Source organism: Bombus bifarius, unplaced genomic scaffold (genome assembly GCF_011952205.1).
Source record: "Bombus bifarius isolate JDL3187 unplaced genomic scaffold, Bbif_JDL3187 scf7180000008007, whole genome shotgun sequence".
NCBI lineage: Eukaryota > Metazoa > Arthropoda > Insecta > Hymenoptera > Apidae > Bombus > Bombus bifarius.
Window position 1 is genome coordinate 404,672 of NW_022884385.1, and position 18,790 is coordinate 423,461.

The 18,790-nt window shown below is 30.2% G+C and overlaps 2 protein-coding genes across 6 annotated transcripts in view; one reads left to right on the top strand and one right to left on the bottom strand.

Annotated features, from left to right (window-relative positions):
• Positions 1-27: 27 nt before the first annotated feature.
• On the top strand, positions 28-6,645 carry LOC117206469 (leucine-rich melanocyte differentiation-associated protein-like). Of its 2 annotated transcripts, XM_033445824.1 has the most exons (5): positions 28-172; positions 270-497; positions 3,763-4,141; positions 4,695-4,785; positions 6,493-6,645. In XM_033445824.1, the coding sequence occupies exons 1-4, from the start codon at positions 113-115 to the stop codon at positions 4,772-4,774; spliced, it is 747 nt and encodes a 248-aa protein (XP_033301715.1). In that variant the 5' UTR covers positions 28-112; the 3' UTR covers positions 4,775-4,785; positions 6,493-6,645. The 2 variants fall into 2 exon arrangements, with proteins under 2 accessions (XP_033301715.1, XP_033301714.1); XM_033445823.1 differs by lacking the exon at positions 6,493-6,645 and having other exon boundaries at positions 4,695-5,116.
• Positions 5,059-18,790, bottom strand: part of LOC117206467 — a 101,342-nt gene continuing 87,610 nt past the window's right edge. For 2 of the 4 annotated variants that reach the window (XM_033445818.1, XM_033445817.1), the window contains exons 12-19: positions 13,609-13,763; positions 12,716-12,903; positions 12,551-12,580; positions 11,427-11,529; positions 11,156-11,317; positions 9,259-9,491; positions 8,389-8,600; positions 5,059-7,308 (exon numbers count right to left, since the gene is read on the bottom strand). In XM_033445818.1, coding sequence (XP_033301709.1) covers positions 7,154-7,308; positions 8,389-8,600; positions 9,259-9,491; positions 11,156-11,317; positions 11,427-11,529; positions 12,551-12,580; positions 12,716-12,903; positions 13,609-13,763 — 1,238 coding nt within the window. In that variant the 3' untranslated portion in view covers positions 5,059-7,153. The remainder of the gene's footprint in view (positions 7,309-8,388; positions 8,601-9,258; positions 9,492-11,155; positions 11,318-11,426; positions 11,530-12,550; positions 12,581-12,715; positions 12,904-13,608; positions 13,764-18,790) is intronic. The other 2 variants (XM_033445819.1, XM_033445820.1) reach the window with 2 other exon arrangements.

The following is an 18,790-nucleotide window of genomic DNA, read 5'->3' on the forward strand; positions in this document are numbered from 1 at the left end:
GTATATTGTACTCATTGGTAGAAATATCTTCGTAATGGCGACTCCACTGCCAAGTATTGTCATTCTTATTGTTTAATGATAATTTCTCATCATATAGTACTTTACGTGCAAGATGGCGGAACGGAGTCAACAAGATTTTAATAGGAGTGCATTGACAGTACGACGTGGGCGGGTAATTAACGTATATTATTATTAACAGACAATTGAAGTGTTCTTTTAGTGAACTTTGTTCTATATACAAACTCTTACACGTCGTTTCAATTATCTAGGCTTGGTATACGGGACAACGAGCAGAAAAGATACCCGGAGGATTAGTGGGTGTCGTTGGTAATGATTGTACGAGTTTAGATTTGTCATATAATGAACTAACCTCTATCAGCTCTGTTAAACACTTCTGCAGACTACAGGAATTGATACTCGACAATAATAAATTGCGGGACTTAAAGACGTTACCTTGTATACCAAGTTTGACCACACTCAGTATAAATAATAACAAGGTTTGTTTTATTTGTTTTTGCTACTTTTTGTGTTAGAGACAATATTTTGTTATATTAAAGTTGTCACTTATGGTATAAACACGAGTTACTTGACGATTGTATGTTGTGAGAATTATAGATTTAATGATTTTTCAGTGATCTTTTAAATATAATATTCTATTTTAGTTTTTTTAGTCAGGCCAGTCAGTTATTTATATGCATGGCGTTCTATGTTATCTTGTAAGTATGTATTTACATACATACTTAAGTACATAGTTAGCAAAAGTATCTACGCAATTTTGATGAATGGTAAATAATAAACGTTAATTAATGTTCTTTAAATCTCATAGAATTGCTGAAAGAAAAACTGTTATCCGTTATAAAAAAATGCTTATTATCAACAAGACTTAAAATATTGAATATAGAAAGATGTTGGAGAGTAGTTAATGTAAAAACTACTTTTTTCAAATTTTAAAGTATTGACAACATATTATATCACGTACTTAATAATCTTAATTATGTTATTCTATTTTCGAGCATTTTCGTTTACAATAAATTACGTATAAAATGTTTTATGTATAATTTGTGATACATTTGTCTATCGACAAATTTCTTATTTATTTCACTAAAATTTTATTTCGAAACATTCATCAAATACATTTCAATAGATTTTAGCATAATGTTGTGACGTGCTCGTTATCATGTATGACAACAGATTTATCTTTCAGCGCGTTCAAATGTTAATAAATTTCTATTTATAGTAATATTATGTGTGGTCAATTCGATGCTTAATTACAGGATGAACTTCTTTTTGATATTATCTTACTTTTCATTTCCAGTGTGAATTATATTTTTTTTTACAAAAAGATAACAGTTCTGAATGAAACCTGAGAATTTATTTTGCCTAATTTATTAAATACTTTGAAGTTTTATTGATATGTATTGAAAATATTTCTACGGAAATTACAGGAAAAGTTCAAAATATATAGCGCTTGAAAGAAACGCTTATTTTTCGAATGAAACGCAATATGATTTATGTACTTTAACAAATCAATTAATTATTTATTTGAATATGTGCTAATATTCAAATAAATTGTATTTACTTATGTATTGAGTAACGGTTCGGAACAAATTTCCGAATGTATGAAGATTCCTAACAATATCTCGTCCGTTTTCCGAAAATATGCAAAAGATAAAGGTAACATAAAATGTTTGCGTTCATTGTTGAATTAACTGTACTCACTTCGATCAGGAAACTCTTAAAGGAATAGCTTGTGACTGATTCACCCTGATTAAAATTCCGGACGTGTATCGATGATATTACTTTTGGTATCTTATGTCATCGAGAATGTTTAGTTCGATGACACTTATGCCATTCACCTTGTTGTGAATAAGTTGCGGTGATGTAATCAGGACGCATATTAACATATTTTCGTCAGCAATAGTAGTATTTTATATAAATTAGCCAATTAATTAAAAACATTTACTATTCGTATTTAGTATTTATTTTGTACTTAGAGTCGGACATATTTATTTATCCGTTATTATTTCAAAATAGCGAGTTTAAATCTGTTTAGTTAATTATATTTAGTTAATTACATGTTTATTGATTGTTCATTATTGTACATATGTATATATATACAAAATATTACTTCATAAAATATAAAATTATAATCACTACCTGGTCAGCAAACTTATGTGTATAAAATAAAAAATTATTATACTGAAAGTAAAATCAACGTGGAAAGGTCTTTGGTCGCAAAATGCAGCACATTTTGTACTGTGCATGCGTATCACGCACAGAATGCGCTGTGCTTCATTAAATAGTTGCAAAACGGCTGATACTATCGCGTATATGGAGTTACAGTACTTCCGTCACTTGACAAAACATCGTGAATCACATCACCCACACGAAACGTATGCTGGCCGTGTTACGTCGGCCGATTTCTGTACGAAAATTAGATGCATGTTTTTATTTCCCAGCCCACTGATAAGACATTGCAATATTACGTAGTTTATAACACTCCGAAAAAGTTAAGTTACAAGAAGGTATGTAAGGAGGCAACAGAACAAAATTCGAAAAATCGGTGCAATAGTTTCTGAGCCTACTCAGCACAGACAAATAAACGTTGCGCTGTTTCTTTATTAGGATAGTATAGATAAATAGATATAAATAAAAGAGCTACAAATTAATTTGATAACTATACTATCCTGTTACAGCTATAAATAATGCGAGTTGTGAATTTTCAGTATTATGTATTTATTGTGTGATATATTTCGCCACTGTGCTACTACACGATACAGTCGTATCATAAGCAATAATCTGTGAGAACTGAAAATATATAGTATTGCCAAGTATAATATTTGAAGAAACTATGACTTTATACATATACATATAAAACTAATATATAAAAAATATATATTATATTTATTATTATATATATTATTATTATATTATATATATTACATAATTATATATAATGTATACAAAATTCTATGAAACAAAATTCCGTATTTTAAATTACAAATTGCAATATATCGTGCTATGTTTTAAATAACAAAATTTTCAATATTTATATTTTTAATTTTGATGTTGAAATATTTAACATTTAGATGTTTAACAATACATTTTGAATATTATTTGCAAATTTACTTAATTGCTCTTTATAAAATATTATAATAATTTCAATGTTTATTTAAAATAATATAAATTGAATTTTGTGAATTTTAATTTAACGAATAATAAATAAGTATTCTTGAAATAATAACAATAAGTTTAGCTTTTATAAAATAAACTGAAGTCTTAATTTATAAAATTATGACATATATATTAATAAAATGTACTTATATGTTTTGTAGGATTTAATTAATTTTATACTACATGGTACCTCATTTAAATATAAATTAAATATTAAATTAGATAGTATGTAATTCTACATGAATATTGACAATTTTTTACTAAACTAATTATACGATTTATTTCGATCGTCGTTAAACGTTAAATTAAATATTGCTAAACCTATTTGTGCGTATTGTCCGCATTTCGTTCATGCAACTTGCATTCCATCTAAGATATTGTTAAAATATAAATGTTATCTGTAATATTGTTTATTATTTATATCTATATTCTGATATCTATAAGACATATATTAATCAAATATTTTACGTTTCTGTACAACCTTTTAATTATATGTACTTATCTTTTGTATCCAATTTATTTGAGTACTGAAACTTCACATTCCTATCATCATACGATTTGGTTTGATTATTGTGAAAAATTTTTTAGATAACAGACATAGACCACGCATTGAGAAGGATACAGGAATGTTGTCCAAATGTGGTGTATGTAAGCCTGCTTGGCAATCCAGGATGTCCCGATCAGTTGACTAACCCAACGTCAACCGACGACGAGGATTATAATCGTTACAGGCTGTACGCGATATACGTATTACCTTCGACTCTTCGCTTTCTTGATTCACGTCCCGTAACGCGACATGAACGAAACGATGCCGAAAGACGAGGTAAATTCTCAAGGACTGTGAAATTGGCCCCAGAATTGTCACCGAAATTCTTTCCGAATGCGATGGAAGAGTTAGACGATATCTTCTTCAATGTTCATTATACGCCTTTGCCAAGGTCACTTCGCGATCCTCTTGATCACAAAGGTACGATTTTTATATGGTATATTTTATTATTTTTTAAGCATTTCCTTCTGTAAGAGAATTATTCCAATGAAGTTCAATATGTAATGATATTTCATGAAGAAATGATTCACTCAAGAAAGAAATGGAGTAAAATATTTATTATATAAAAACTAACAATGCGTAGAACACTAGAGATAAATGTATTTATCCTGTTAAATCTCAAGTAAGTGTTTGAACGTACTTCTATTATTAGTAAATGTGTTATGAAAATGCTGATTAGGAAATCAAGTCTAAAGTGTATATAATGTATGTGCGTAAAATTGTATAAACAAAATTATATTTAGAGTATTTTATAAGTAAAATATTTACTTTATCTATCATTTATACTTCAATTTTAATTTTTATTTCAATGTCAGTTTTAATTCTTCGATAAAACATTATCTTTTAAATAGCTAGTTTCTTTTACGAAATGTTAGATGCAGTATCATTATTCAGTTTCAGTCTATTTACGTTATCTAAGAGTAAATTAAAATATTTCTGCAAACTTGTTTCAACAAGAGTATTTTTGTTTCAGGAGCATTTGGAAAGTGTAAATACCGTTACTCAGGAAAAAATTCGGAAGGAAATCGGTTTATTTCAAATAACGATCTTTGAATTCCCATTTAGTAAGTCAAACTAACTTTTGAATGTAAGTTATGATAATTTTTTTCCAATTAATGATAAAAACAGCGATCAGGCTCATAGAGACGTACTGAATGAAATGATGCACAATTTTTTTATCTTCTCGATATTTTTTCTTCTTTATTACCAAAAAAAACTCATCTACGTGCCTGAAATCGCGTTCGTACGCATTTATCTGCTAGATGTTAATTTTTTATATAAATAAATAAATATATATATATATATACACATCGAATAAAATATAAATTCACCATGAGTAAACATACAAAATTTTATTATCATGTACACTGGTATAAATAAATGTCCAAATTAGTATCTCTGTTCCTTTCCAATTGATCGAACGATTCGATCCGAGTGTTACGTGACACAGTCTCGAACGGAAACAGAAAACGTGCACGTGTCATGAATTCCAACACTTCGGTTCTTTCTTCCTGCTCATTGACTTTATTATCATAATTTAATATTATTGGTCCTTAAACGTACACAACATAGTCTTGCAACAATACTTTCTATGCGCAACAAATCGGATTTTTTTTTCTGACAAACAGCGAACAAATACAGCTCATCCAGCTGACACCCTCGTTTTTATAGGCATATTGACGAATTTTCATACTCGGTTCCTTGACACGTGTTTAGGAGAGAACTTACGTCGAAGGCAGTTTAAAATAGTCTCAATTGTTAACCCTGTATTTAGGAAGAACCTTACGGATAGGTACTTAAACGATCCATGTTACGCTCTATAATTGCCTATATGCAATAAACCGGAAACTCGGCATTGTAATAATTAATTAAGTACGATTACGTCAGCCTTTCGGTTCATTCCGGATGCAATTAGTATTAAAAGGAAGTATACGCGTACCAGTGTTTCTTACATGTTTCGTATTATCATAAGCGTTCTCTATTGGCATACGCTTCTTTTTTTTGAAACACTGATTTTTTTTTATTCTATTTAAGATTTTCATCTGTTGCCGAACAACTGATCAAAAGCCCCATGGCTTATTGTATATTGTGTAATCGTACGTGACTGTATAAATATAACATTTATATGATTACATATATTTCTATAGAATGGGAACCGGTCATATTTAATTCCTTAAATACACCGTTCCATCGGTCTGGCAATGCTCAGCGTGAGAAATCGTTTCAAGTATTGTACACACTGGAAGCATCTTTCTCTCCAAGAAAGGAAAGTGTCTACAATGCAAGCCACGTTCCAAACGCTAAAACTTTTTATTCTTCAATTAATGTCAAGTAAAATATATTTTATAAAATATATATATCGTTTGTGTTTTTTCTTTTCGTTCGCTGAAGGATAGAATTATTAAAATTTCATTCTATTGCTGCGATCGACGAGCCATTTTCCAAGAATGTGCACGTTTGGAACGAGGCCTTACTTACTCAAGTTTTACTTCCTACTTTCGATAATATGCTTGGCCACGAAGGATACTCATGTATGATAAATATTCAATAGTCATCACGCCTCGCGATTGGACGGATGGCCGCGATTAAAAAATTTTATTCCGCTATCATCAAAAAAGTTCTTATTCGAAGAGAAGAACGAGACACGCCTTTTCACAATATTGCACGAATTTTGCACGTCGATATATCGATGTGGACCACCTCGCTAGAATTTGTTTTACTCTGTAAGAATGGATATTACAAAAACAAAATGGGAGATTAAAAAGTGACAGGTGATAACGAAGAAAGGTAATGAAAGCGACTAAACAAAAAAGGAAACGAAAGTAACGAAAACGTACAAGAAGGATACAGTGGTACAAAGAAAAATTACTCGAAGAAAATTGTATAAAGTATGATCTTTCATATCTACAGCAATCTAAACAAAAGAGAAACATAGTTCGAAACAATACCTACAAAGTAACATATCAAAAGCAAACGAAAACTGCGAAGTGAAATTCTAATTATCGCGCAGCTACGAACATTTACAAATTAGATTGGAGTAGTGGTAAGTACTAATTTTAGAACCAAGATTAGATTACTTGGAACTTGTTCGCATATGTCCAGAGCTAGTACCTCTTGACGGCCACATGTGGTATTGTGTCCCGCAGAATTTAGAGTCTAAATTATAGACTGTGCCCTGTGAAGAGAATGCAACGCGTCCGCATTGGCCTTAAAGGCACTGATTATTATTTCTTTTTCTTTTTTTTTCGAAAGTTGTTTTGAAACTAATCGATGTGTAGTGTGCTTGCACTACCACGTATATACATGATACGTATATATTTAAGTTCAACTAGGCCGAAGCGTTTCGAGCTTCCTTGAGATGGAGACCCATAAGGTCCGCGAACGAACATGTCACTTAAGTACAAAAGAAATCACTAAGAGGGCACGACATGCTTAGGAGTTGCTGTTTTTCCCGTGATTATGCAAGTTTGGCCTCAAGGTCACGGCTCCCTCGACCCAGAAGTTAGGCCTTTCAAGCATGCTCTGCCAAAGCGACAGCTCTCGACCGGTTGCATCCATCCAGTCAACTGGTTTTCCGTAGTGTTTTCCTGGAAAGATTAATTTCTTTCATATATCAATTTCTTAATTAATTTCTTTAACTACCTCTATAACTATTCAAATTGAAAAATTTATATGTATAATCATGCAGTGTTATATTCTCATTAATGAAGAATAAGATATATTTTAAATATTGTTGGTTCTCACAAGTACGTGGAATCGATTTATTTAATAAATACTTTTTATTTAACTACGATTTATTTAATAGTGTAAAGTCCTGATAATCTAATACTGCAAATTCTTTATATGATCCCTTATAAAATTTGTATAAGAAGTCTGTATAAAAATCATAAGAGAAATGTTGTGGTATTCTGTATGCCTTTATAATATCTTAAAATATAGTATTAGTAATAGTATATGTATATTGTATAATATGTATAATATGTATTAATAATCAATTTTGGAATATTAGATACGAACATGAAATATTATATTTGTCTTATATCAATGATTATTATGTATTAACTAAACAGCGAACTAACTAACTTTAGTATACATGTACATAGATTTTAAAACATGTTAAAAATTGAAATGTGTTCAGAATGCAAATTGTGTGTTTCGTTTATAAAAAAAAGTCATAGTGTTGAAAATTACATTTTAAATAGAAAAAAGAGATGGAAGATTAATATGCTTCTCATAGCATGACATAATGTACATATGAGTCATAATATATGAATCATAATAATTTATGATCGTTTTCATTATGCTATAGAACGATATATAAAGTAAAAATCTTCAGTAGAATCAGAAGTATATGGGGTGATATGTATAACATCATAAATTACTTAAAAATTGTTACATGAAAATATCTTTTCAATCCAAATTGCATGTTATGAATATAATTTTTAATATAGATTATCTTGAAGTTTTATAAATGAAATGTTTATTATTCCATTATATTCTCGAAAAAGGGGTGAATAACTAATTATTATATTATACGGTTCAAAAAACACTAATTTTCAAGATAGTCTCCAAATAATTTCTAATAAATTATATAATAAGTTTCTTAAATACTAAAATTATAGTAAAACGTAAAGTATAAGAGTACTTTGAGCTGTGGTGATATGTACCTGTGCCAAGGTTGAATCGAACTCCGCCTAGAAATTCGTTGCTAGCAATACGATCATGGTCCCAGACTGTCAATTCCAGTCCACGTTCCGCTAGTTCTTGTAGACTAACATCTTTATAAATGAAAGTATGACCCCATACTGGTGAACCACCAGATCTGCGAACTACTCCAGTCTTTTGTTTCCCTGAACGTCCCTTGTCAGGCAATAAATAACTGAAAGTATTTATAATAATAATGAACATGTAGCTTTTTCTGCCTTAAATACGTTACACGATTTTTTGTAAAGATAGGCGAATTTACTGATTTTTGGCCAACATAATATCATTATCTATTAATTTTGATTAATTTATATCAATTTTTACTGCTAGGTGATGACTATCAAAAGTTAGGGGAATTATTGACGTATATAAACAAAATTAATTGTGGACTGTAATTCATAATTGTCATTTATTTTATTAAAAAATATTAATTTGTTTCGTTCTTTTGATACATTTTTTAATGATATATATATATATTCATTATCATTAGAGGTCTGAAGCTATTTTTTTGTGTACTTTTCGAAATATTGGAAATATTTACTTACTGTTAATGACGTTTGTAATATAGAAATAAAAAGTTTATATGTATAAACCATAGAAAGAAAATTTAATGTAGGAATAAATATATTTAAGAGCTTGAAATTGTAAGTTATAAAAATCAAGATACTATATATACCTTCTAGTTTATAGAAATATATCTAGTTTAGAGAAATATATAGTTGACGTTCTTTTTAGTTCCTTACTATCCTTTTTCAAAATTAGATGAAATTAAGTGTTTAAATGAAATTAGAAGTAAACTGTACATTGATATTTTGCTAATAATTATGGTATACCTTTTACAAAACGGATCACATGTTCCTGAATTCTTTGCTCTGGTTTGTAAATTTCTTGCTTCCTTTACAAGCACGTGTAATGCACCGCGACTCCAATTCTTCTTCGATTTAGAAGCACTACGATCTGTTCCTATTTCTCGATCTCGTTCTAGTTGTGTAGGGTCTGGTGGTACGAACTTTAGACCGACGATTACCTCACCTTTGTATGCAACAGGGTCGTCGAATGGTTCTGTCTAAAATTTATAATTACAATGAGTATTGAATACATAATTATTGAGAAACATATTTTTATTGTTTAAAATCATTCGAATCGTATCAAGAAATTTTGACAGGAAGAACGATGCAATTCTTTTGTGTAATACTTCTATATGTATTGTTTTGTAGGGGATGTTTCGCTTATTTTATCGATAGAAAAAAATGTACCAAGACAAAATTAATTGACTCGGAACGACGTCCGATTCGTGATTTTCGTTTCTAAGCTCTCAAGTTTATCGACATATTTTATACGGGATTAGATATTCTGATGTATTTCGATTGACGTGTCTGTTTACTCTCAATAAAAAAGTATTAAGACTCTTGTGTTTGAGAACGATCAGTATAAAAGATATTTTAGCTTTAATTTTGTAAAACTTATCGTATGAAAGACAAGGGAAACATAAACACAGGAATAATGCTCTGTATGTTTTATTGTCTCTCGTACGATAAGTAATGATTATGGAGTAATTAGAGATCAAGACGATAATAAAATAAAGCAAGCAATATGTTTTAAGTAGATTTTAATAATAGTAATACTTCAAGTATTCTCAAATTTTAAGAATAATTCTTCTTATTTTAAGGCACGAATAATTAAAAAGAAGTGAATGACTAATTAAAGTAAATATGCAAAGTTTAATACTAATTATTCGATAAAAAAATTATATGCTGCAATACTATATAGTGATAAAAATTGGAGATTTCTAGCAAAGATTCTAGTTCTTGCACATGCAAATACATCATAAAATTGTGTAGTTAGAAGTTAGTTTGCAAGAATATCACGTATTTCCATAGAAATGCTTTCTTCCTTCATGCTATTGTTCGAATTTGAATTTTCTGCATGTAAACGAATAGCCGAATACGAATAATTTGCCAGGTAGTATAATAACTCGTGCAATATTGCATTCTTACCGCGAAGTGTGTCAATTAGCTTTATTAACGCAAATAAAAACAAATAAAAAGAGGCTCTAATTACATACTGGAGAATAATTGAGTCAGTACGAAGACTTACTTTCCCCGGCCCATTCTCGCCGCGCTTTTATATCTAGAATGATCTGTATTGTGTAAAATTGTGCGCATTGTGTAAAATTACTGAAAAAGAGATACAATGCGAATCAAAAAATTCGACTAATTAATAAATCTTAAATCGAAGACGAGTTTTGTTTCTATTAGTGGAATAAAAACTGCAATAGTAGTTCAAGATAGAACTACGAAAACGAAATTAAAGTAGGCTAAGATTATCAACAAATTTTGGGAAATTGGGAAATATTATCTTTATTTAGTTACTTACTAGAAATAAAAAATTCTTTCAAGAAATATGCAATTAGTAAATATTTATTAATTATTATTAAAATTGATTTTTCTATCTACTATGAGATATAGAGGAGAAGCATGAATAGTTAATGTTTTTAATTTACAATAGATATTAGATGATTTAAGCTAAATGCATTTCACGATAATTAATAGTCAGATATTTTATTTGTTTCTTTTTTCATCTCCCCTATCCCTAAAGTCTAAACATGTCGATATTTAATAATAATAGATTTCTCGTTAGTCGCCTTGTATCTCTTCCAGCAATAATAAAACATTTCGTACATTTATGCTTGGTAACGTACTTGTGCTAGACAAGCTGTCGTACACTTACTCGTTCCTGAAGCGGATACCATTTCGGTGTGGGATCGTCGAAGATCTTGTTCTCCAGGGGCATTCGAACCTCGCCAAGGAAATCGTTGCGTCCAAACATGTCTGAATGCCAAACTGTCAGCCACAGGGTTCTGGTTTCTAGGCCGCTCAGACTCATATGGAACTGAAATGTCGTGGTGACGAACCATCCAAGCTCTAACTTTCATGCAGGAACAACGGAGCAACAGGCAAAACGTTTGTGCTCAAGACTGGTCTCAAATGATAAAGCTTACCTTCAATGTTTCGTTAAACTCGGGATTCAACGTGTGTTTCTTCACCTTAGTTTTCCGTTTGCCGCTCTTTGACTTGTCCGGCAATAGGTATACTTTCACGTATCTGTTGAAGTGGATCGTATCAAAGAAGAATGTAATTTTATAGGAAATTGTTGGTTCTCGATGTACATAAAGTGTATATTAGGATCGTTTGTATTTAAATTATTATGTTCGTTGAAAGATAATTTTTATAGCAATAGAGATATAAATTTAATAAAATTTTGGAAATATGTTTCTAGAATATTTACATTGCTTTTCTTTTAAATTGATCGTCTAGAGACGCATTAATCACTATAATAAATTATAGGTCATGTTTTATAATTTGTGTTTGATTGAAATTTTTTAATTTCCTTTGTATAGAAGAAACTGCTTTTGCTTTTACAACATACATTATTGTGACTATACTCTACATATTACAGTATAAAATATGTTATGAATTTATGGTCCTTTGAAATAATAAAAATATTAAAAAATATGTAGGTGATATTTATAGGTGGCATTTAGACATCAAGGCAGTGAAATGTGTATAATGGTATAAAATGGATGACATGTGTATAGATATTTTTAATGCGAAATTAAATTGTTTATAATTTGACAAGTATATCTGAATCTAAAACATAATTTGGTAGAGAAATTTTCTTCGTTATTTTGGTATCTAGAATTACTCTTTATAAATATCACCCAAATATTTTTAACACTCTGTATAATAACACTACATATTTCAAGTTATTACAATTTAATTATGAATCTTGTTTTCTCTTAATTTTTGAAAAATATGCTTTTGTAATTATTGTCTTTTCACCGATACTAAAGTAGTCAGGAATATTTGTAAAAAGGACGCAAAGAATTATAAATAAATTTGAAATATCGATCCTATCATACAGTTTCTTCTAAACATTCCAACTTCTTACGATATTCTTATATTTTTCTTATGATATCTTGTTACCAAGGAATACGATTAAAGAAATTTCTAATTTTTATGATAAATTTGTAACAAATTTCAATCTGTTGTGCATATAGTATATTGTAGAGTAGTTTTCGTTGTCTGATATATATTACGTCTGTAAGAAAAGAAATGTACTAACGTGTTGAAAACTCCTACAATTTGGCAATAACTATTCCTAAGTAAGAGGATAATTAGTTTTTTAATTATATATATTATATAGTGATTAATTATATTGGGCGAGACACGTAATCGGTAGCATTGATCTGACAAATGATTTTTCTTTCATGAGTCATGCGTTACTTACGGATCGGATCGTTTGCGTTTTACGTCAACAGGAGCTAGATTTTTGCATTTTGTTACGTGCACCTCGAATGTTAGGTGCTTATAATCGTATTGCAAAGCGAATTCGACTTCTCCTGTGACGACAACCGAGCGACAGCACCGTCCTTCACCAGCACCGCTATAAACCGACGCCATAGAATCTGAACGTGCCTGAAAAATATATATTAAGTATTTATATAGATTCATATTCCAACAACGCAAGATAATTTGTAATCGATAAATATACGAAAAGGAATTGCGGATAACAGTGAATTGGAAGTTTTCTTCTTTCTAACAACTCTTTTTCCTTTAACAGCCTCTTTCAGAGAGGTTTTCGTCTTTAAGAAACTCAAATTTGGAAATCGTTGCAGTATGGTTTCTTGACAGATGATAATTTTTATTTATGCTTACGTGCATCTATATTAAGAAGGTATTTCTTCTATACATGTTATTTTATAATATTAAAGACAAATTTCAAATCTTTCAAACCAATTACTTTTAGTTGTAGATCTTTTCTTTTCTTTTCTTTTATAGATATTTTGCAATGTACAATTAAAGGAAGCAAAGAGTTTTATCAAACTATTTGGACAAATTAATCAGTGAAAAACATTTTTACGTCACAATAGAATCACACGTAATATAAGCACGTAGAATGACGCCTTAGTTATAAATATGCAGAACCAGGAAAATTTGATATTTCAGACATCCCAGGAAATTTTTCAAACAAAAATAAAATCAGTTTAAATAAAACAAAATTTTATTTTTAAATATTTTTGTCGTACTTGTAATCAAATATAAGATATGCTCGCCTCTAATTCAACATTTAATATTCCAGTAACACATTAGATTTAAAGCTGGTTTAAATTTGCTACTTACTCCAAGACTCGACAAAGATGCACGGGTTGCAAGGTGTCCAGAATGTAGTCCGGAATCCATGTCATCTACATCGATCACTGTGTGACTAGAGCCTGATCGTGATCCTGCACCGATGATTGGAGTACTACATGCTTCTGACAAGCTACTTCCATCATCTGTAACATAAAGTATACGAATAATATAATTAGACACGTCATCGATTAATAAGCCAACCGGTCTTCATCTTTCTAAAGAGTTTTTCGTTTTCGTTTCAAATTTCGCGTGTATTTGAATGATATTTATGTTTCCACTCGATAGAGGAATGCAAGAATACAAGAAAAATATAAAATTCACGAAATGATTAATAAGCCAACCGGTCTTCATCTTTCTAAAGAGTTTTTCGTTTTCGTTTCAAATTTCGCGTGTATTTGAACGATATTTATGTTTCCACTCGATAGAGGAATGCAAGAATACAAGAAAAATATAAAATTCACGAAATATAAGTGTTTCTATAAAAATCACAATAATTTGTTTCGCTACTTTTAGAAAATAATATATTTGTTGTTTGTATCTTATCTTATACGAAAGAATCTACAATTTACTATAAAATAATTTGTTCGCAGAGATTTAAACTACTTTAATAAAAATAAGAAATTGTGTATCTCTGTTAAAAGTACAAAGTTTAATGATTGCAACATTTTACATATTTAAAAATGTACACCTTTAAGCCGAGAACAAGAAATGAATGTAATAAAAAACTAAGCAAATTATTAGAAAATTATAACACGATGAAACTGACTTATTCCATCCTCAGAACTGTTATCGCAGCTTTTCTGCTGGCCTGCTTTTCGTATTCGACACTTGGGAAACAACTCAGAATACGAAGATAAATTCCTGCGTTCGTCCGATTTTCTAATCGTATGTTTTGAAAATATTTCTGGGAAGGAAGATTCACTGTCGCTTTCAAACTCCTTCCTCTCGTCAGAATCATTCTTTTTATTAGTTTTAGAAAGTATCGTTAAACTGCGTTTTATGCCAAACGAAGGACTGCTCGAAGAACTCATAGAATTAATTGTTAATGCACTTTCCTCCAATCCTCTCGGTCTGTAATTACTTTGCTGTATTAATGCGCGATTATCATCGACGTTTGCTGGAATTTCATTCTTTGTCAATGAATCATCCGATGCCATTCGTTTCATCTCCATCTGATCCTTTTTTCTTTCCAAATCTTCATTTTGTAAAATCTTCTCATTTGATAATTCTTCTTCGATGTGATTTCTACATTTAGGATAACAAGATGCACCACAACAGTCAAAGAATAAATTGGAAGTGATACGTCGCGCTAGATTCCTCACTGTCCAGGACCGATTTGACACGTTGAAAGTGGTATAACCAGTAGCCTTTGTCATTTTCACGCGCGATTTTCTCGTTCTGCGCCCTTCACACACGTTGGAAACTTCTCCACGAGCAACCCGTTGCTTGCAACACTTTCTTTTGCTTGGAGAATCTGCCGGAAGTTCGCTCGTTTCACTTCGATAACTTCCAACGGAGGAGATCCTTTGCCACGAGGCAGTGTTTCATGAAAACCTGCCTCGTACGTTTCGATCGTTCTTCCTATTTTCTCGACAATTCTAATGAAATAGAATATCGTTAGCCGGTGAATAATTAGAGATGTGCATTAGGGTCGTTTTCGGTGTCGAGCTTCGTTAAATGCCACTCGTATTCGTTTTCGTTCATTGCGATAGTTATGTGCAAGTAATTTCGTGTAATTTCTCGCGCAATTTCGCGATCAACCCTTGGGCAATTTACGCGAAATGGTGGAACGAAATGCAAACAGAAGCGAAACATTCTCGATACTAACGAGTTCGTTTATGTCCATGGTCGTTTCTGATAATGTAGCGAGGGGAACGAGCACTACGATAAAACTGATTTTTACTTCCTGTTTTCCGTACTGAATGTGTAGTGGCTTTCACGTTCAAGGTTCTGCCTCCATGGAATTACGATAAGGGACAAAATTAAAATACGTTTGAAAATTTCCTACGAAGGACACGATTGCTCAGATCGTTGAATTCTATTGTTATACAAAAGTTTGGAGTACAGTTTCTACGGCAAGTACGATGGGGTTAATGATAATTAGATAAGTATGGGTAAGTTCAAAATACAAAAGTGGACAGTATAAAACAATTTTCTACCAAAATTTCATTTTCTATATTATATTTATAAATCTAATGATTGTGATATATTAATTATTATTTTGTGATGTAGAATAATTGTATTGATTTTATTATTAATATACTGCGGACATCTATACATTTACCGGAAATTTATAGATGCAACAATATACAGAATACAATATAGGTAACATGCGAAAATACATAAAATATCTAAAGAAATGTTTTTGTTATAATATTTAGCGAATAAAGTAAATCTCTACGCAGGTTCCATTTTTTAGTTATGTTCGTAAATATTTAGATTTATCTTTAGAGTTTATGTAAATGTCAATGATTAATATAAAATTTTAATTGAATGAGATATAGAATGAAACTTATACTTATTCGAATTGAAACTAGATATGTTATAATAAAAGTTTACGATCAACAGACTCATTTATAGGATTTTTTCGTATCATATTCGCATTTCAGGTGCAATGTCTACGAGCGACTACAAGAAATGTGTGCCAAGGTGAATGCTGCTAGGTAAGAAAAAGCCTTTGTAACTCGTACATTTTATACTTCAGATTTTAGCATATTAAAATTTCCATGTATTGTATACCACATTATTAAACATATGTTATACAATTTTCGAAATTATTATCCTTATACCTACTTATTTCCTTTTGAAAAATAAAATTAAGTGAAAACATGATACGACGATAAATGGATTTTATTAATATTTGATTTGCAGCTTCTTTACGATTCCTTTATATTAGTTCGAAAAGTGAAGTGTAAATTTTCAATATATATATATATATATTAAGTTGATAAAAAATAAATGGCTAATCTAAATATATTGGAATTCATTGAGCAAGTTAGATGATAATTATAGATTGTTTTTAGTTATTTTTATGTCACAAGGAAGATTAGACTTTGCAGAATAGTTTAGCACATCTTTGTATATTCTTAGTATTTCGTACAACTTATTTCCAATAATATATGTAAAACAGTTGAGTTGAAATATATATCTTTTATGACTCATGATACTTTTAAATAGTTCGATAATGTTTTAAACAGCAATTTCTACTGTATAATTAAATTTATTATTACTTAATTAATTCACGGGACACTGGAATTATTTTTAAAAATGAAGTAAGCGTACAAGCTATCGAGAAATGAAAGTAGATATAATTTTTTATTTGTAGAATGGCTAAAAAAATAAAATGCATATGTATTATATTCAAAAGTATATTAGATATATATAAGATATATATAAGATTATAGTCATTGAGTGATCATGGTACGTGACAATTTATTTCACAATCTAGTAATTTAGAAGTCTCATCGATTAAAGCTTTACTTTCTTCTATTCTTAAGAAGTACAGTAGCTTGTTCTTTTTATCGGTGCACTATATTCTAATTTTACATAATAATATATTTTAATATTACATTTTAGGCTTCTGATTCTATCAATTCCTCGACATCGACTAAACATTTTCATGCGTTAATGATAGTGATTATATTTGTATTTCAAATAATCGATACATATGAAATCATGACATTTAATTCTATACACTTTGTTGCGTGCTGTCCTAATAATAGAAACAATCCAATATTTGTATTAGCACCAGCTAAAAGTGCTGAACTACAAAATGAAACGCAAAGAAGATATGAAAAAAGAATACGAAGACGATCGTCTCGTTTAAAGTTTCACACCGAGTTGCCCTATTTTCGTGTGTACACAGCAGTGAAAACACGTTAAGTAAGTACAGTATAGTCAGTGGAATCGATATAACGTTTCCACTCCCATGATTCACTCGAAAAAGTATCTGGAAAGGTAACTTGTGTTATTCGAGTGAACCTTTGACATCTGTACAATTATGTGTGAGCATACACCCACGCGATCGGTAAACACCGTTCCCGATACGCGATGCACATGAGCCACCTAAGTATCACAAGTATGCATAGATAGATGAAAGCCTAGCCTAGAGTTCTCCTAGACACTGCAATATCATTTTCAAACTGCCATCGATATAGTGCGATAAGTTTGTAAGAGAAACGTTATATATACAGGGTGGTTGGTAACTGGTGGTACAAGCGGAAAGGGGGTGATTCTACGTGAAAAAAGAAGTCGAAAATACAGAATAACAATTTTTCGTTTGAGGCTTTGTTTTCGAGAAAATCGACTTTGAATTTTCGCTCGGTACGCGTGCGGTACGTTATGACGGATATCACTGTGGATCGTTGTCTCGATGGAAAAATAAAAAAAAGAAATTAAAAAAAAAAATTTTTATTCTATATTTTCGACTTCTTTTTTCGCGTAGAATCACCCCCTTTCCGCTTGTGCCACCAGTTACCAACCACCCTGTATATATATTTATATGTATATATCTATCTATCTATCTATCTATCTATCTATATGTATGGAATTGAATTTTATTGCAGACTATGGAGGAACTTGAAGTATTTAAACTCATTAGTAGAAGATGATGACAGGGTTGCTTGACGGGTGATTGACGGTGCGATAAAATAACGAAGAATTTAAAATGAACGATTTGGAAAATAAGATGTAAGCTACAGGCTATTTTTCCGTAATTCTACAATTTTACGTCAAATAAGATAATTTGACAATTTGTCATTTGTGAAATTTTCTTGTAAAAGTTTGTATCATTAACATAATTTGTATTATAATTAAAATATATATTATTATTGATATAACTAATAGTAATTTATAACTAGTGACTTGTGAAATTTCATTAATAATATTAATTAAATCGTGTAGGTAGATTCTGATACCAGAATGGTATAAAGAATGATATATTCTTTCGACATTTCACAGAAAATAATTGCGTTAGGTGTAGTGATATTTAAAATCTGACATTTATAGTACTATATTTTTAAATATGCAATTGATTTGAAATATGTGATATTAAATTTTCCGGTTTTAAATTTATAATACTGTATTTGGAAGGATTAAAATATAAATTGAAAATGATAAATCAATATCTCTTATACGTAAAATACAAATGTTTCTAAAATTTAAGACGTTC